The 20,863-nt window shown below is 34.8% G+C and overlaps 1 protein-coding gene across 3 annotated transcripts in view; it reads right to left on the bottom strand.

Annotated features, from left to right (window-relative positions):
• ESF1 (ESF1 nucleolar pre-rRNA processing protein homolog) overlaps positions 1–20,863 on the bottom strand; it is a 71,085-nt gene that overhangs the window by 40,643 nt on the left and 9,579 nt on the right. For all 3 annotated transcript variants that reach the window (XM_057502713.1, XM_057502712.1, XM_036892112.2), the window contains 6 exons: positions 16,440–16,816; positions 15,744–15,857; positions 13,924–14,024; positions 12,779–12,931; positions 10,543–10,657; positions 8,733–8,880 (listed from right to left, as the gene is read on the bottom strand). In XM_057502713.1, the coding sequence (XP_057358696.1) occupies positions 8,733–8,880; positions 10,543–10,657; positions 12,779–12,931; positions 13,924–14,024; positions 15,744–15,857; positions 16,440–16,816 (1,008 nt within the window). The remainder of the gene's footprint in view (positions 1–8,732; positions 8,881–10,542; positions 10,658–12,778; positions 12,932–13,923; positions 14,025–15,743; positions 15,858–16,439; positions 16,817–20,863) is intronic.

The raw sequence follows: 20,863 nt of genomic DNA, 5'->3' as shown, positions 1-20,863 counted from the left end.
CATTTGTGGAGTATAACAATGAAGCAAAATTGAAGGAACAAAATGGCAGCAGTCTCAGAGACTCCAAGAATGAACTAGTGGTTACCAAAGGGGATGGGTATGGGAGGGTGGGTGGGGAGGGAGAAGGGGACTGAGGGGTATTATGTTTAGTACACACGGGGGATCACGGGGAGAACAGTGTAGCACAGAGGAGGCACATAGTGGATCTGTGGCAACTTGCTGCACTGATGGACAGTGACTGCATTGGGGTATGGGTGGGGACTTGATAATATGGGTAAATGTAGTAACCACATTGTTTTTTCATGTGAAACCTTTATAAGAGTGTATATCAATCATACCTTATTAAAAAATAAACAAAATAAAATAAAGAATATCAAAATCAGACTTAAACATCTTAGTAGTAAATGAATTAAATGAAAGAGGTTTTGTTTGTAATAAAAATCAGTTGCAATATAAGTTAGCATTGTCACAGTATTAGCATTGTCACTTGGGAATTTCCCTTTTTATTATAATATTTCAAAATAATTCTATAATCAGGTAAGGTTTCTCTTCCCTATGAGCAAGACAGTAGGGATGGCATTTATCCCTCTTTATGTCTTTCACCATCCAGCACAGTGGCTTTAGAATGTTATGATCAATAAAAGGAGGCTGAATATTGCTGGGGTGCATTTGGTACATGGATTTAGCTGTTCATGCTGAAGAGACAGATACAAGAAGTTTCCTGTAACCTAAAATGAAGAATAATGAGTCTTTTTTATTTGATGGTGAGCATGTATGCTTACTCTCAGGATCCTAATACATTAAAATTAAAAATTAATAAATTAGAAATTAACTCAATGAATATATTTGTGTGGAAAAATATTGACATTTCCCTTTCCTAGTTTCATAAAAATAATTAGAATACAAAGGAACAGTATAAAATTCATGGGCAACAAATACCAAAGAAAAATGATATGTGGAAAGTGTGTTTGCTCTATATTTCCACTGTAATTCTCCAAGTCAAAAACATAAATTAAGAACCTGAGTTCTAATGCAAAACATACAGACTCACTGAACTGACCAAATGTCCCAGTAAAGGATAATTTAGAAACAGCATAATGAAGACCCTCTCTTCTACAAGCTATGGCTAACTGTCCACTAAAAATTCTAACATTATTAGGCATTTAGCTGTGAAACATCAATGTCAACAGATAGTCTTTACATCTTAAAAAAGGTGATATGGAAAAAATTGGTTAAGTAAAGGTTTCTATAGTCTTTTTTCTCTAAATGAATAAAAAAATAGTCCAGGACATTCTTTCCACCATATCATACTTTTACATTTTCACTCAAACAGATGAAATTCATTTTTTTCCTGTTTGTGCTTTGTGCCACAAAATAATGTTGGATGGAATTCTGTCATGTATCCCATAACTCAATGGATAAAACATCAGGAACATATCAACAAAATGGCAATGTATTTCTTTCTATTAAAAGCTTACTTCTGAAAACATAATTAGAAGCAAGCTCCTTCCAGGTTGAAATTTTAGTGGTGAGTCTCTTGATGGCCTACTTTAAATTTATTTTTTCCAGTACTAAAATTTTACTTTCTGAAGCTCTAAAGTGTGGGATAAGTCATGTAAATCTGTTTTTCCCCAATTCAAGGACAATATTTTGTGAAAGCCTTAATACTGTATAAAGAGTGAAAAAAAAAACTATACCAATAAGAAGTCCTGCTATGATCTTTTACAAATAGTACTAGGAATGGCAAGGTATGCAAATATACTAATGTATTTATAAAAGGTAGTAAGTAACAGATAAAAGTGACCTTGCAATCAATTAAAATATTCATGAAAAACACATGCTTTAAAATACTTTAGTACATTTCAAACAAAAAGCCATTAATTCTTAAAGTTTTAAAAGTAAAAATATATGATATGAGGTATTATGCTAAGCACTTCTCATCTTTCCAACCATGAACCAGATATTATAATCCTTATTTCATAGTATGGAAAGAAAGGCATAGGGCTCAGGAAACTTAACCTATGTAACTGCACTGTGTAGTGAAGTCAGGATTTGAAACTGGAAAGCCCAATATCTTAATAATTTATTATAAATTAATGCTTATTTTTTTTTCACAATATTAACTGCCCAAATGTCAATTAAGTCATTGTAAAATCTAGTTCAGTTCTCCCAAACCAAAGAAACTACTTTAAAAACATGTACCTAATCTTCACAAATACACATGGAATGTTCTCTCTTCTCCTTTATGTTAGAGCTGCTAATGAAGAAAGACTACCCAGAATTTTCAGAAAAGTACTAAATGACTAACAAAGGCATATGAATTAAAAGAATAAGTAGATAAATTAGTACACTTATAGGGGAAAAGGCATAAAGTTTATTTGAAAAAGGACTCAGCTGTCTTGGATATACTAGAAATAGAACAGTCTCAAAATTGTTTGGAATGCCAAAAAAATGAACAAGTAACAGCCACTGAGGTCTTAAAAAAATGTGAAGGCTACTGTGCCCAACATAACCCTTACAGATCATACAATTTTTCAAAGACTGTTAAATACCAAGAAATTATGTGGTTTTATTAATATGATATGTCTGAACAGAGAAACTAGAATGATTAAACATGATTTTCCATTCTATGTGTGGAACAACATTCAAGAGAAACATTCATGAACAACATTCATGAAAAAGGTAGAAAAATGAGGTAGTATCTTTAGTAGTTATAATGGTGATAGGCCAATCATAGGTCCTAAGAAAGTTAAGATTTTCTATTTCTATGATAATACCAAAGAAGCATTTTAGGGTTTACTTAATCTGACATTTGGGTTATAAAAACAATACATATGTGAAGAATGAGTATGGCAGGGGTGGAGTCAAGATGGCGGCATGAGTAGGACAGTGGGAATCTCCTCCCAAAAACATATATATTTTTGAAAATACAACAAATACAACTACCCTAAAAGAGAGACCAGAAGACACAGGACAACAGCCAGACTACATCCACACCTGCCAGAACCCAGCGCCTGGTGAAAGGGGTAAGATACAAGCCGCAGTCCAGCGGGACCTGAGGCCCCTCACCCCAGCTCCCGGCAGGAGGAGAGAAGTTGGAGCTGGGAGGGAGAGGGAGCCCAGGACTGCTAAACACCCAGCCCTAGCCATTTGCACCAGAGCACAGACACACAGTGCATGCATGGGGTGCTGGAAACTAGAAAAGCAGGACAGTAAGACCTGTGAATGGGTCCTGCAGCTGGCGCCCCTGGGACAAAGAAAAGCCAGTGCTTTTTGAAAGTCTTAAAGGGACAGGGACTCCACAACTGGACGGAAACATCCGGGGTCACAGTCCAGCAGCTGGAAATTCCAGGGAACTTCAGGCGCACTAACCTCCTGGACAATAGCTCTGAGACCCCTCACGGAGGTAAACAGCCAAACAGCCCACAGTCTATTACCCCTCCGGGGCCCCGCCATAGCAGAGCAGCAGCCTGAGCCTGGCCACACCCACAGCAAGGGAGCTTCCTCCATACCGGCGGGGCAAGATAGAGACCCAATCTACACGCAATTGCCCAACACAAGCCACTAGGGGTCGCAGTTGTCCCAGTAAAGAAAGGCCAGGAGCAAGTGGAAAGAGTCTTGACTCTCCCAGCTGACAGACGAGTCAATAGCATACCACTGCACCTATCAACATGAAAAGGCAAAAAAATTTGATCCAGACAAGACTAACCCAGACAGCTTCAACATCTTCTACATCTTCCCCTGAGAAGGAACCTGGGGAGATAGATTTAACCAATCTTCCTGAAAAAGAATTCAAAACAAAAGTCACAACCATGCTGATGGACTTGCAGAGAAATATGCAAGAACTAAGGAGGGAGAACACAGAAATAAAACAATCTCTGGAAGGACGTCAAAGCAGAATGGATGAGATGCAAGAGACCATTAATAGACTAGAAAACAGAGAACAGGAATGCAGAGAAGCTGATGCAGAGAGAGATAAAAGGATCTCCAAGAATGAAAGAATATTAAGAGAACTGTGTGACCAATCGAAACGGAACAATATCCGCATTATAGGGGTACCAGAAGAAGAAGAAGAGAGAAAAAGGGATAGAAAGTGTCTTTGAAGAAATAATTGCTGAAAACTTCCCCAAACTAGGGGAGGAAATGGCCTCTCAGACCAGAGGTACACAGAACTCCCATGACAAGGGATCCAAGGAGGGCAACACCAAGACACATTATAATTAAAATGGCAAAGATCAAAGACAAGGACAGAGTATTAAAGGCAGCCAGAGAGAGAAAAAAGGTCACCTACAAAGGAAAACCCATCAGGCTATCATCAGACTTCTCAACAGAAACCCTACAGGCCAGAAGAGAATGGCATGATATACTTAATGCAATGAAACAGAAGGGCATCGAACCAAGAATACTGTATCCAGCACGATTATCATTTAAATATGAAGGAGGGATTAAACAATTTACAGACAAGCAAAATTTGAGGGAATTTGCCTCCCACAAACCACCTCTACAGGGCATCTTATAGGGACTGCTCTAGATGAGAGCACTACTAAAAAGAGCACAGAACAAAACACCCAACATATGAAAAAGGTAGGAGCAGGAATAAGGGAGAGAAATAAAGAATCATCAGACCATGTTTATAATAGCTCAATAAGCGAGTTAAGTTAGACAGTAAGATAGTAAAGAAGCTAACCTTGAACCTTTGGTAACCACAAACTTAAAGCCTGCAATGGCAATAAGTACATACCTTTCAATAATCACCCTAAATGTAAATGGACTGAATGTACCAATCAAAAGACACAGAGTAACAGAATGGATAAAAAAGCAAGACCCATCCATATGCTGCTTACAAGAGACTCACCTCACACCCAAAGACATGCACAGACTAAAAGTCAAGGGATGGAAAAACATATTTCAGGCAAACAACAGCGAGAAGAAAGCAGGGGTTGCAGTACTAATATCAGACAAAATAGACTTCAAAACAAAGAAAGTAACAAGAGATAAAGAAGGAAATTACATAATGATAAAGGGCTCAGTCCAACAAGAGGATATAACCATTATAAATATATATGCACCCAATACAGGAACACCAACATGTGTGAAACAAATACTAACAGACTTAATGGAGGAAATAGAATTCAATGCATTCTTTTTGGGAGACTTTAACACACCACTCATTCCAAAGGACAGATCCACCAGACAGAAAATAAGTAAGGACACAGAGGCACTGAACAACACACTAGAACAGATGGACCTAATAGATATCTACAGAACTCTACATCCAAAAGCAACAGGATACACATTCTTCTCAAGTGCACATGGAACATTCTCCAGAATAGATCACATACTAGCCCACAAAAAGAGCCTCAGTAAATTCCAAAACACTGAAATCCTACCAACCAACTTTTCAGACCACAAAGGCATAAAACTAGAAATAAACGGTACAAAGAAAGCAAAAAGGCTCACAAACACATGGAGGCTTAACAACACGCTCCTAAATAATCAATGGATCAATGACCAAATTAAAATGGAGATCCAGCAATATATGGAAACAAATGACAACAATAACACTAAGCCCCAACTTCTGTGGGATGCAGCAAAAGCAGTCTTAAGGGGAAAGTATATAGCAATCCAAGCATATTTAAAGAAGGAATAACAATTCCAAATGAATGGTCTAATGTCACAATTATCGAAATTGGAAAAAGAAGAACAAATGAGGCCTAAGGTCAGCAGAAGGAGGGACATAATAAAGATCAGAGAAGAAATAAACAAAATTGAGAAGAATAAAACAATAGCAAAAATCAATGAAACCAAGAGCTGGTTCTTCGAGAAAATAAACAAAATAGATAAGCCTCTAGCCAGACTTATTAAGAGAAAAAGAGAGTCAACACACATTAACAGAACCAGAAACGAGAAAGGAAAAATCACGACGGACCCCACAGAAATACAAAGAATTATGAGAGAATACTATGAAAACCTATATGCTAACAAGCTGGGAAACCTAGGAGAAATGCACAACTTCCTACAAAAATACAACCTTCCAAGACTGACCCAGAAAGAAACAGAAAATCTAAACAGACCAATTACCAGCAACGAAATTGAAGTGGTAATCAAAAAACTACCAAAGAACAAAACCCCCGGGCCAGATGGTTTACCTCGGAATTTTATCAGACATACAGGGAAGACAATACCCATTCTCCTTAAAGTTTTCAAAAAAATAGAAGAGGAGGGAATACTCCCAAACTCATTCTATAAAGCCAACATCACCCTAATACCAAAACCAGGCAAAGACCCCACCAAAAAAAACAATACATACGCAAAAGAAAAACCAAGAGGACAGCTATGAAAAATACTAAGCTATAAATAAAAGTAAGAATATTCATTCCGGCTAACTTAAAATACTTATATCTATATTTAAAATTTATGGCTCTTCATTTGCTGCCAGCACTAATTTTGCATGAATGGGAATTCTATTAGATAAAAAGAATGAAGATATGGAGACATCAGGGAGATAGTTATCAACCAAAAACTGATAAGAAATCACAGTCAAGCAACCAAATTTCCAAACAGAGCTAGATCCAATTTAGGGAAAAGGGGTTTTATGTTTCTACTTTTCAAAAATGAACTATTTTAAGCAAACAGCAGTACAACTAAAAATTATACCACTGATCATTTCCACTACCAAAAAAAATTTAAATAAGCATATAGATAATCTGAGAATTTCTGTTTCCATTAATGCAAGCAAGAAACTTCAGACCAGGCCTTTCCCTAAAGACATCAGCTTGGATGAAGTATTTAGAAAATCTTTTTAAAAGTGTCAATAGAACTAAAAAGAAAAAACTTCAAAGAACTGAGAAATTAGTGAAAAATTATCAAGTTAAAATCAAGAAAGGAGTATCAGAGAGATGATCCCAGCATTCAAGACCTATTTTGCCTTGAGAGGACTTACTGATCCGCAGAAGAAACAACTATGAAACTAAACTATAGTTTTGGCAGCCTGGCAGGGCCTAGAGGTCAAAAGTTAAAAAGCCATGGAGGAGGGGATTTCAACTAGTACCCCCACATTAAGCAAGTATCCAGAGGGATATACTCTCAGGGCCAGGGTCAAGCTGAAGTAATCAGCACTCACAAAGACTTGCATCACCCACAAAGTTCAGGGAACCTCAAGCCTTAAAACTTGGAGTAGTGCGATCCCAGAATGACTAGAGTAAATTAAAGTTCTGTCTGATAATATACCCTCATCTCCAATATCAAACTGCACACAAAGTTAACCAGGAATTCAGACAAACAAAAGAGAAATATCTTGTGAAGTAACAGAAATCAACCTAGAAAGACATGAAACACTGAAATGATCAGACATAGACTATAAAAACAGATTTACTTTTTACAGCAATGAAAGTGTTGAAAATATCTGCAATAAATAGAAGACTATAAAAAGCAATAATGCCTATTTGAAAAATAACCAAACAGGACTTTTAAAAGTGAAAAATAGAATAACCAATTAAGATCTCAGTGGACAGGCTTACCAGTGGATTCAACACTGCTGAAAAGCAAATCAGTGAACTGGAAAATAGGTCAGAAGAATATATCCAGAACGAAGCACTGAGAGACAAAAGATAAAAAACATAAGAGAGCAGCAACACAGAAGTGACAGCACAAAGATCTAACATATATTTAATTGGAGTCTCAGAAGAGGGGAGAAGAAATATCTGAATAGATAATGCTGACAAAATTCTGAAACTGATGAAAGATACCCACAAGTCCAAGAAATCCAACAAACCCCAAGCACAATAAATAAAAAGACATCTACTCTTAGTTCATGGTAAAACTGCACAAAGACAAAAATAAAGAGAAAACTTTATTTCTGGAAGCTATTGGAATATTATCACCAATGTGGTGGTGGGAGGACTAGACACCTAGAATTTTTTACCAGTGAAAATATCCTTCACAATGAAGGCAGAATAAGGATACTTTCAGAGTAAAATTCAAGAGAGTTTGACACCAGCAGATTCTACAAGAAATTATCAAGGATATACTTGAAGCTGAAAGAAAATGATCCCAGACAGAAGTATAAGATTTAGAAAAATATAAGGACCAAAAGAGGTGGAGAAAATGTGGATAAATTTAAAGGGCAGTATAAAACAGCAATATTAATATCTTGTGGAAATTTAAAAAAATAGAATTATATAGAATAGTGTGAAAGTTGTTTTAAGATTCCTTGCATTGTCTAGTAAGGTAAAAATTATTACTTACCATTAGATTTTAATAAGGATGCAAGTCATAATTTCCAAGCTAATCACTAAATGAAGAGAAACAGAGTCTACCTTCTAAACTAGTCAACGAGAAAAATGAAATGTAGAAAACATTCAATCAATACAAAAGAAGCTCTTATTTTCAAAAACAGGAGTAGTACAGCATTTTACTAGTCTATTAAGATAGTGCATAACTATATGAATCAGGACAAGTCTAAAAGGCCAGTGGACAGGTTAGGATTTTAAAGAAAATGTTTAGGGTTAACGGAAGTCAGGCTAAGAAAATACTTTTAAGTAAAAAATTTCAAACACTACTTATAGGTGTATATAATACTATACATGTGAGTATGCTCTGAACACAGACAACATTAAGAATTAGTTTGGGACTCCCTTTTAAGCTACTGCTAAAGATGTATTTCTGTTAACAAGTCTAGATTAGGCATCTAAATGCCTACAAATGTAAAACAACAAAAGATTAACAAGTACCTTGTAGCTCTTCTTCCATCTCTTCTTCATCTTCACTAGAGGAAGCTAAGTAGGCTTGAAAATCCATGTCCAAAAGCTCTTCCTTCTTAAACTTCCTGTTGAGTATTGTGATTCTGTCATGATCAGTCTCATCCCAAGTGATCTCCACCTTTTACCAGTGAATAAGAAAAAAACAAGAGCAGAAATGTCAGCAACCTAACCTTCTTAAAAAATATTTATCACTAATGTGGATGTTTAATACGCTAAAAAAGTTGATAGGCTCAAACAAATAATAAATGATATACTCAATGCTTAAAAAGTATTCTATTTGTGAAAAGGAACCCTTTCTATTAATCTGTATGTTCCTCCTAACTCTGCTATATGCAAGGTACTCCATCATTAGAAGTAAAAATTCATCAGTGTGTAGATTGTGGTGAAGAGAAATAAGAAAATGCTCAAGTGAAAAAGTTAACATTATTATGATCAGTGAAAACATGTCTTTCACTTTGAGTTCTACATATTTCAAGAGATCTACAAACTGTGTGAAATCTGTTAATAAAGGTTTCAGTACAATCTCAGTAGGGTCCCTTTTCCAAAGATTAAAAGCCACTGATGAGAACGGCATCCACTGGTTGGGAATACAATAAACCCTGATGATCCAGGAATTCATCTATAATACGACTGGTCTGTGACTGGCTCCTGTCCTCTATGCAGCCCTCATTCTCAGATAAGGTCCTGTTAGAGGTTTTATCTTCACTGCAGGGTGAGTCCTGCATCTGTATTTTTTTCCTCAGGCCCATCTCTCCAGATCAGGACAATAATAAAGGCACCAGTTAGCCAAGGGATCCTTAAAATAGCTGCCATTGTCTTAGAAATTCCAGCTAGTCACAGGATCCAGAATTATCCCTATTTCCATAATTAAACCTGAGCTGATAACCAAACAATGCTTCTGGAACTCGGACATATGTAGATGATAGAGCCAGACCCCAGGAACTCCAAAATGGCTGGCTAGACAGCCTGCCCTGGTCATTTTTCAGTCTTGAAAATAACATGACCTTATATTTTATGTGACTGAATCTTTTAGACTTCACCTATTGCATAATGGTGGGGTTTTACTACACTCAGTAACTACTCAAGGCCACACAGTGCCCACCACAGCATGCAAGTGACAGATACGGCAGTTCTCTCTCCTGCCACCAGCCTTTCCTCAGAGGAACATAGTGGTTCGTCACAGAAAGGCAGTGGGAAACCTGTGGGGTTGCTGTAGAGTCCAGCTGTGGGCAGAAGGTTAATGAGAGAGGGAAGAGAAGAGAGATAGATGATAGGCTGCTAAGTAAGTAATTTAAAGAAACCTTTTGGCTGTTACTATTAACATTAATGTGACATTTAGTAGTACTGAATTAGTCTATTTCAATTGTTTTTACAATTTTGGATCACATATGTAGAAAAACATGTGTTTATATTATATTTTAAATTTTCACTGGTTTTAACTGTGATTTGAGGTAATCTGTTAGCTCCTTCCCCCTACTCCCTAAGATAGTTATAACTGACAAATTACATATTAAAGAATCTAGGTGAATAAGAGTGTATGGGAAAGATAGATGAGAAAAATGAAACATTTGCAGGTAATTGACTCAGGCTGAAAGGCGTAACAAAAATATGAAAATAGGCTCAAACAGATGTGGTAGATTAAAACGCAAATATACTCATGTCTCATTTCTATTTGTACTTGTGCATTAAAATTTTGAATACTTTCCATTTTTAAAGATGCTCTACAAATTTTTTCTTAAAGCAATAGAGTCCAGCTACACGTTTCTAAGCTAAGAAATACCGTTGATGTTCCCATTGCAGCAGATGTGAAATATTTTGGTTTATATGCTGTTAAATCTACTTCTGAGGCTACGTCCTTGGGCTCTTCATCAAAAGTAGTATCATCTGGTATAAACCTAAGAAACAAAGAAAAAATAAATTTATTTAAACATACACTACAGTGATAAATTACAAGTTTAGATTCTCTTCTAATTAGCTGTAGTTTATATATATCATATCAAAATTTCTATAGAACACACATGTAGATGAGGCAAACAATGTCAGAAGTAATCTTGCACAAAATTTCTGAAATTTGTATGCTATAAATCTGTAATTAACTAAATCTGAGTGAACTCTGTGTAGACAGAGGCCCTGTATTAGGAGTTAGTCAATATGAGGCAGGTGTAAACACACATGGGTCCCTCATGCTTCAAAAAGACCTAGACTCCTGATAGTGTGGTCACTGGCTTGTTACATGAAATTTTGAAGATCATAAAGAATTATTAATGGGTAAGTGTACTGAATAAAAAATATCATACACATGAGCTTTCACTGAGAATAAGTAAAAAGGTTTATTTTTCAAGACTAAAAAAAACCTTAGCAATATTATGTCACAACTTTCTTTAACTGTTAAATGTAAATTTACCACTGTAATTGTTTGACAAGTCTTAGACATCATGCTAAGGAATAAGGGGTAAAAAGCAAAGAGTTAAATAATCCACAATTAACACATGTAAGTTTTGTAATTTATATTGGAGATTTTGTTTCCACACACACCCAAAAACATATGCTATATAATCCATCAGAAATGACTTTTTGGGGGAGGAATGAATAAAGCTCATTAGGTCTATACAATATCCTAGTCCAGTAATATTTTTACACAGACTTAGTAGAATAAAAAAGTAAATACCTGGGATCAATATTTTTAAATGTTATTAATATGCATGGTTTTACATTTTGGGGGTGGATGAAAAAAGTCTTCCTTAGATAATTAGTTGGCAGCAGAAAACTCAATTTTCTTTTCTGATGCTATGTTTAACAAAATAAAACGATATGTCCATGGTCATTGATCTTATTTTCTAGGCACTGCCAGAGCTTATTTTAACACTGCATGGAAATGTCCCAAAAAGGAAACAGGAAGAACAAAATAATCCTGAAAAGAACATGTTAATGTGAATTCACAATACCCAGAGTTTGTCACTCTAACAAATGTTCAGTTGCTATTTAAACATTCAAAACAAGCACCTCTTACTGAAACTAACAGAAAAGAGAAAGAAATACTTACCTGATATGTCCTTCTTGCATAAGCACGCTAAAATTTTACCCCAAGTTTTGAACTGAAAATTTTTCATTTGTATTTTTCTATCAGTTGGAATGCTTTTGAAGTATAAAAGTCCCAATGACTATGAAATGATGCACTTTTTCCCCCAAATATTTCATTTTGAGACCAAAGCTCCTAACAAACCTGGATGCAAAGACGTGACTTCTATTTCAAGTGTCACAGTAGAATGGTTTGTTGAGTTCAAAAAGACTAGGTTAATGATAAAATGGTACATAAGTTCAGCTTCCCGTTTCCTTAGAACTGATATTCACAACCATCTAAGGTATTTCAGCTCTGGGTCAGCACAGACTGAGCATGTGGTGAAATAATGACCAAGTCTGAAGACAATGCCAGCAACACTGTACAGTCACCGAGCAGTATTTAGAGCAAACTTTCCATGATGATGGCAACGTTTTTATATGTTCTCTGTGCAACATGTAACCATTAAGTACTTGAAATGTATCTAGTCACTAAGCAAATTAATGAATTTGAAATTTTAAAAAATTAAGTAAATTAAAATAGTCAGATACGACTAGTGGCTACTGTATTCAACAGCACAGATCTATACGTACTGATTTATTAGCAAATTCTTTTGCTTCCACCTTAATGCTTTTTGAAAAGTTAGTTGATCTGGTTCCTAGTTCTAAAAGAGAACTGCAAAGAAGTATCATTACATATAACCCACCATCCTAAAAATATAGCCAACACATTTGAAATTAAAGGAATTAAATATGAGGTGACTCAGACCTAATACTTTAGCAATTTTCTCATTCCAGTTTCCTTTCTTAAGAGTGATGTTCTACAGGACAAGTTCACCCAAAAGCAAAACATTTTCCTTTGTAATACGAAACAAAAGAGAACATTACCAATTTCAATATTTTACTTCTTATAATCATGTTGTGCTACAACATTAAATAGTAAGACACACAAGGATTACCTTAGATCTATAAACGAACAACTACTTTCAAATTCCAGGCCATCACAATCCTCATAAATTTTACTAGCTGTTTCAGGAGAATCACAGTCTACTATTGCATAATAGTACTTCAGTCGTTTGAACTGATAATCTCTCAATTTTTCTCTAGAGGTCCTAAAAGGGGAAAAACTCATTAAGCTTACATATGTAGGAACACATATACCCATTTTCTTTTTAAAAAAACAAATGTAATTGTTTCAAGAAAAATACATTATAACCTGGCCTTTATTCCTTCATGACTTTGTCTTTGTGAACAGTAAATACCTAAGCTTAATTTATCATTTGACAAGGTCTAGAATAGGTATTTTGATTGGAATTTGGTATCTAGAAAAGGAGAGTGTAAGTATTACATGTGCTTACCTATGATTTTAATTCTTAGAATAATTTGTTTTGCTATCACATAGAGCTTCCTCAAAACTGCTGGACAGGATCACTGTATTTTAATATATGTTAGGAAAGCATCAGTTTTAATTACAATGAAATTCCTGATCTTTAAAACTGTTTATACCAGATGCATGAGCTGTTGAGTCTAAATGGTTATAAGCTTATTTTCCCTTAACTACCACATGGTCTCTGAAGGTTTTTCAGTGGTTCTCTTTGGCCACCAATCTGACCACCATTTTTATAAAGTGCCCATATAGCTCCACCTAGTGGTTTAAAAACGATCTTAATTTTTTTTCTGTATTAACTTGGTGATGATAAACAACTTATTCTTTTATTTTTGTTTGACACTCAAATAAGAAAAATTCTACAATTTGAAAGCAACCAGAATTTCAGTGCCACTTAGATGGAAAGCAACATCTCAGAGTAACAGCAATTTTTTGCTAATTTAGAGCAATGAGGCTGAGAACTCTAAATCAGTTCAATCATGAAATGTTTTTCAAAACTGCAGTAACTATTTCCATCAATATAGGAATATATTCACACAATGTTGTTGGGCTAGTGTGGTACTTCTGACAGACTTTAACCTGCTTTTCAACCTATTTTAACTATGAATGGCACAGTATAAACTTTAGTCCTAACTAACTATTAAAATAACCAGAATTCTCTGAACTAGTGACATGAACTTAGGAGGTTTGGTTTTATTTTCTATAGTGACTTAATACCAGTCCTTTTCAGGAGCATCTTCAGGAATACTTAATAACTCTACTGGTCCTTGAAATTGCTCTTCCTTCATCCTTTCCTTTCCAAATTCCGAAGGATATATCTAAATAGAAAACAAAAAGGTCAATGTAATTTATATTTCCCTTCTCTTACAATATATAGACCTGCCAAGGTCATACATTCTTTAAGAGTAACAACTGGACTAAATGGAAACAGCAAGGATGACTTACTTCCAAGCCTACTACAGGAAGCTAAAGCATGCTGAAAAATCGCATAAAAATAGTCATTTTTGCTGGAGAGAAAACAGGTTTGGAGCTTGGGAACAAAAATAAAGTATCTCCTCCACACATCAATTGGGACAAAATGGTTCTGGAATCCAAGGGAAAAATTAAGGAGGAAAACAAGATTCTAAACTGAAGGAAATCAATGTAAACACACAAATGAAAAATGACTAAATAGGTTACATGAAATATACAAATATGATTAAAGAAATATACAAAACATAAGTAATGAAGAAAAACAATTTTGTAATATCCAACTTATCTCTAAGTCATATCATTTATCCATGTCTTCCTTGAAAGAAATTATTTAAATAGAAAAAAAGTGATGATAATCTTATCACATAGATTAGATATAGTATTGGTATAAAAGGATTCAGCCTCAGCAGGACTTTGTACTAAACAAATAATAATACTAATAACTAATTTTTTGAGTTGTATGCACTATGTAATTTATAAACTAGGGGACCCAAGTTTTTCTTACTAACTTGAGTTGCATATAATAGGTTCTAATGCAGAACTTTTAATTATATATGTAGTCACACCTATTGATTCTTTATGCCTTTTTTTCTAAGTCTAGAAACTTCTACCCGTTTCTTGAAACATGAGATTTAACAAAATCACAATTGTATTTTACTCTGTTTCTGTGGTTTGATTTTTTTTCTTTACTTTATCTGGATTTTATCTGGGGTTATTATGAAGGGAAGATCTGAACTAAGTTCTCAGTACAAAGATATGTCCACTTGTCCCAATACTATGTATTTAAGAAGCTTATTTTGATCCCAATTACCATATTAAACTCTTTTATTCATCTATTCCATTCTATCAGTTTGTCTTCCTGTTTTTACCCAATCCTGTTAACTCTTGTAGCATTATAAAATGTTCAGATATTCTAACTGGAAGGGTGAATCTTTTTATACTGGTATGATTGCTCAAAATCTATTAATCATTCTATTTATGATCTTAAATGATTATTGGTATTTTCTTAACTTTCACCTGAATTGAGCTTTTGACTGAAACTACACTAATAGCATGTATCAGAATCAAGACTTAAATGCAGGTCTGTCATTCCGCAAAGCTTGGATTCTTAATCACTATGCTTGCTCTCTAGAAATATAGCATCTCAAAAGTTATTTAAGTTTTCCAAATTTATCAAATGTATGGTTTACTTCATACAGACCATGTGTGTTTAAAGCATTCCCAAGGATTTTATGTTTCTGCCCCTTGTAAAAAGAGGATTTTTTTTTAACTGGTTAATACTGATAATGAAGAATGTAATTTTCAAAAAGATATTTGTCTTTTATCCTGTCCCTTTACTGAGCTCATATTATAAATGCTTTTCAATTGATTTCTTTGCATTTTTAAATTACAAACAATCATTTAACTAATCCGTAATTTTACCTCTTCGTAAATTTTATACCTGTTACGTCAGTTTCATGCCTAACTATAATGAACAATTTCCAGATTATTTTCCTCAAAAGGGATGACTTAAAAAGATTTAAAATGCTTAGAAATATTTACTTCAAAATGAAATCAATTCTCACCTTTACAGAAAATATCACACCTCCTTTAGGTTTAAATGAATTGAACAGAGCCAGCAAGTCTTTTGCCTTTAGTCTATCCCAGTCCATGTTGCAAACTGCTAATCGATGTGTAATCTAAGAAATGAGAAAAATTGAATATTATATTATGGGTATCATTCCCAATGCTTGCAAAATAAAGATACTAAGAAATGTAATGCCTCTTTTCCTCTAAGTTCTGAAATCATCAATAAGTAGTTTCAGAATGTAAGAGTCACACAATGGTAAATTATCAATTTGTCAATAGATAAGAAGCACTTTATCTTACTTGGACCTTAGTCCAAATCAGAACATGATGAGCTAATCTTTTAACTACCAAGTTTGTTAAGCAATTTTGCTACCCATGCAAGTGTAGGGAAGTTGAGAATGTTACCCTACAGCATTTCTAATAGGTGCAGTAGTTAAGTGAAATATAAACTAGCTAAAGTAAGATTTTTCTAAAAATTTCATGTGATTTTTATTTATTTAATTATTCCTTATCTGCTTGGATATCTAATCTATATGAATATATTCCATATCAAGATTTTTTAATCAGAATAAAAATCAAGAATATCATTTACCAAGAAAGAATTCCCACTTAATTTAATGACTATCGATCCTACCATCCATAAAACTACTTGTACTGTGCTCTTCACAAATAATCTTTAGTCAAAAGGTCACCTCATCAGTCCGAGGAGCATCTTTATCTAATTCTCTCCAAGCATGCTCAAATCCAGATTCCTCTGGCAGTAAATCTGCCATATCTTCTTCATCTTCAGAACTAGTTTCTATATTTCCTTTGCCCCTTGCAAGATCAGGGCCACTGTCACTTTCATCCTCCTCCTCACTCTCCTCGTCTTCATCCTCCTCCCTATCATTTTCATTTCCATCATCATCAGCAGTAGCTGAAGCTCCACAAGTGCTTATAATCCCATCTTCAGATTCTTCATCATCTTCTGTTTCACTAGCACTTCCTGAATCTTCCTCCAGAGCATCTCTGTCAAACATTTTACCACCCAATGAGTTTTCATAATCATCATCCCTTATGAGTGGAACCACTGCAAAAAAAATAAAGGAGGGAGAAATTAAGAAAATACAATGAATTAAGTGAATCCAACTTATTTTGACCTCAAATCCAGCACAAATAGAATTTCTGTGAAACAGATTAAAGGAAAATAGAAATCCAATAATACTCATGCTTAACCAAGTTATTTAATAGCGATCTTAACATGTGAAAGATCATGTTAAGTAGATTAATATATTCATTTGGTATTTACGGAGTACCGGCTGTATGCTAGGTGCTCAATATACAATTATTGGCCAAAGAGAAACAGTCAATACCCTCAATTAATTTCCAGTTGAGTGAAGAGGATAAATGGACAGACATTGATAAAATAAAATCAAATAAATACACATAAAAAAATGAAATTACAACTAGGACAAATGCCAAGAAGGAACATAAGATAATAGTATGAGAGCATATATTAGAGGGTCTCCAAGTGAATGATAACTGAATTGCTACTTGAAGGATGAAGAGGAATTAAGTAGTCAATGTTAGACTAACAGATGAGAGAAAGGTTCTGAACAGCAAACAGAGCATATGTAAAGATCCACAAATAGGAAGAAGTTGGCAAGGATGTCTGGATTGCAGATAACCAAGAGTCTAGTAAGAAATTAAACTGAAGAGCTTAGGTAAGGGCTACACTATCTAAAAACCATACGGAGGACTTATTTTGCCATAAAAGCAATGTTTTCAGAAAGAGGGACATCATATTTGCATACTGAGGTCACCTTAACTAAACTATAGAAAACTGACTGGAGGGAATTAACAGTGGATGTGAATAGAGAATTAGAAAAGTAATGAGTACTCCTGACAAGAGATGAAGGCAGCACTAAGTTGGTGGCAGCAGAGGTATAGAGAAGTGGTGGAGCCATTTCTGATTTTCAGAGTCAGGACGTAAAATCAATAGTAATTAATGACAGGGATCAGTGTGGGGCATAGGAGTTTTAGAAGTGTTGAAGATGAGTTCTAGTGTCTTGACTTGCAGAGCTAGCTAGCTGGTCAGCTGGATAGATGGATAGATAACAGGCAACGATGGAACAGAACCAGTTTGGTGGAGGAAGATCATGAGTTCAGTTTTGGATATGATGAATTTGAAATGTCTTTGAATCAGTCTAAGAGGAGCTATCAAGGCCTATGGCTGTATGAGTCTACAGCTCAGAGTACAGGCTACAGATAAAAGCTGGCTTATCCATGTATGTGTTGTGATAACATAAGCTGTAATGTGGATGAGATCACCCGTGAAGAGTGAAATTATAAGTTTCCTGCTAACCTTTGAACCTTGTAATTTATGGTTAGTAATATACAAAGAGTGAAACGTTGTTTTCACCTAAATTGGATTTTTTTTAGCCCATTGAAAGGGCTCATTTCCTGTTCCTAAAGCAATCACATGCTTCTGTCTACTCTGTGTATGTGTGTGTGTGTAGATATATCTTATCTTAGACGTTTTATTCATCTTTAACTTGGATCGTATGTTTCTGCTCAGAGGCCCTAAGCTTGGAGAATTAAATATTTATTCACTGATCAAATATTTATTGAGTAGCTATTATGTAAAAATTATTGAGCTAGGTGAAGGGGAAATAGAGATGATTTGTAACATGATCCCATGCTCTTGATGGGTTTATAAACAAAAAGAAATCATTTAATGGTTTATGAAGCTATGTTCTAAAGCACCTCATAGAGAGAAACATTTAAATCTACCTGCAGGGAGGCATCTATAAAGGAAGGCTTCACAAAGATACCATTTGACGTGAGCCTAAAGTTTTGCTAGGAGAAAGTATAGAAAACATGTCACACATTTATTTCAGTTCCAAAGAGAGTGGGGAGTAATAAATAACTAGCCAGTAGATATAAAAAAGCCCCCCAAAACCATACCCTTAAGTTTTGTGTATAGAATCATAAAAATACAAAAACAGCCAAAGAAAAGTTACTATGAGGTAAGCATCAGAATTCACGTTTTAGCAACATGCTCAGAAATAACTCTTTGGGGACCTGGCTTGGAAACAGTTGCATTATTTCTCATCAGTTATTACTATATCACTTTCAGGATTTTTGCAAATCACCAATATTTTTTGTTAAATTGAACATTTTAATAAAAAAATTAGCTTTGAACAACATCCCTGAAGTCACAGATGTGATGTGGTGGTTATATTTTTTCCCAAGATGTTGAAATAGATACATACTAACATAAAAATAGCCTGAGTATCTTACCTATGATATCTTTTCACATATGACAATGGTACACATATCATACCTTGGGTTGTATAATAAACTGATACACAGGAGATTTAAGATCTAGCATTTTATTATTTTTGACATCAGTACATACAGCGTATTTATACCCTCAGTAAGTATTTGCTCACAGCCTACCATGCACAAATCCTTATGCTAGACACGGGATTACCTCTATTACTAGATGGCACTGCACTGCTCTCCTAGTGATAAACACTACTATTTATCCAGCTATTTAAAGAAATTCTTTATCATTTTCCTCCTGATTATAAAAGTAATGAATGCTCACTGAAAAAAAACCTAAGAAAATATGGTTTAATGAAGAAGATAAAAATGACTAGTAATTTTTTTTCTATGAATTTGTTTTCTATGATATAGCCACTGACTTTTTGAAGTAGTTAGTCATACCATTTGTGCTATTTTGCAACCTGTTTTTAAAACTTAATATATCATAGACACAATTAGATAAATCACAACTTATTTAATCAATTAATGATTTGTTACCATTTAAAAAAATTTTTTAAGCAATGCTATATTGCACATTCTTTGAACACATGCCCAATTTCTTACTTAAAATAAGTTTTCAGAAGTTCAAGTGCTGGGCAACATTTAAAAATAACATATAATACCAAACTACAATCCTCACATCACCTTTACTTCATAAAACTTAAAAGCCCCTTGCACGGTCACTGGAATGAAAACTGATGAATGAATAATGGACAAAAGATGGTTATACAGGAGTAACGTAATCCCTACTCACAGACAGTGCCTTTTTCGAGACTGTGGAACCAATGTAAACTACAGCAAGCAAAAGGCAGGTGGAAAGATTCAAAGACTTGAGATGCAGGCGCAGCTCTGCATGCTCACATAAATAATTTTAACCTTGTTCCTGATTAAGTTTTTTTACTGAGAAAATCAAATCAAAAATAAAAGTATGTGAAAAGATTCTATAAAGTCTATTCAAAGGATTATGTGATGTTACAAATCCAGTGCCCTAAATGAGGTGCAGTTTAAGATGTGAGACTAACTTACCTCATAAACTCAGCATCAAACCAAGCTTGCTGTTGTTCTCATTCTAATCATATTTGCCAATTTCAGTAATCAGACTCCTTTCCTTCTCCTTACACCTCAACTTGTTGCCTGGTTCCAAGCAAATGCCTGATACCTCCTACCTTTCGAACGTTCTCAGCCTGTCAAGACCTCTCTCTGCCCTTTCCTAATGCCTACCCTCCTTGGGTCCTGTAATCACGGCCAGCCTTTGGCTCATCAGACCACCAATTTTCAGTTACAACACCATCAATCAGCAACATCAACTCAGAATTTCCTGCTGCCAAAGATGACAAAATTTTAATAACCTTGGTAAACATTTAAACATGAATTACAATCAGATGTTTTTTAATTCCAAACAACAGCATTTCTAGTTATATAATCCACTCACCCCTTCAGAGACATTATCTAATCAAATGGGAATACTGATTTCTTCTGGACATACCCAACCACATATTTGCTCAAAAGTTCTTTCCTGTAATATGCTCTAGTCCCCAAATTTAATTTTTCCAAACCCCAACCAAAACAGTGCTTCACCTATGCATTTTTCTCTAATTACCATATTGAGTGACTTTTCCTATGAATTCTCAGTGCCTTCTGCTACACATCTTTTATGGCACTTACAATTACTCCACTTTGTATTGTGGTCCTAGTATCTTCCACTTTAGATCTGTGCTAATATGGTAGCCAGCAGCCAGATTTCACAATTGAGTTCATCCGTATTTGAAATGTGGTTCATTCATATTTCATAGTTGAGATTAGTATG

Source organism: Manis pentadactyla, chromosome 5 (assembly GCF_030020395.1).
Source record: "Manis pentadactyla isolate mManPen7 chromosome 5, mManPen7.hap1, whole genome shotgun sequence".
Taxonomy (NCBI): domain Eukaryota; kingdom Metazoa; phylum Chordata; class Mammalia; order Pholidota; family Manidae; genus Manis; species Manis pentadactyla.
This window is presented reverse-complemented; position numbering and strand designations above follow the sequence as displayed.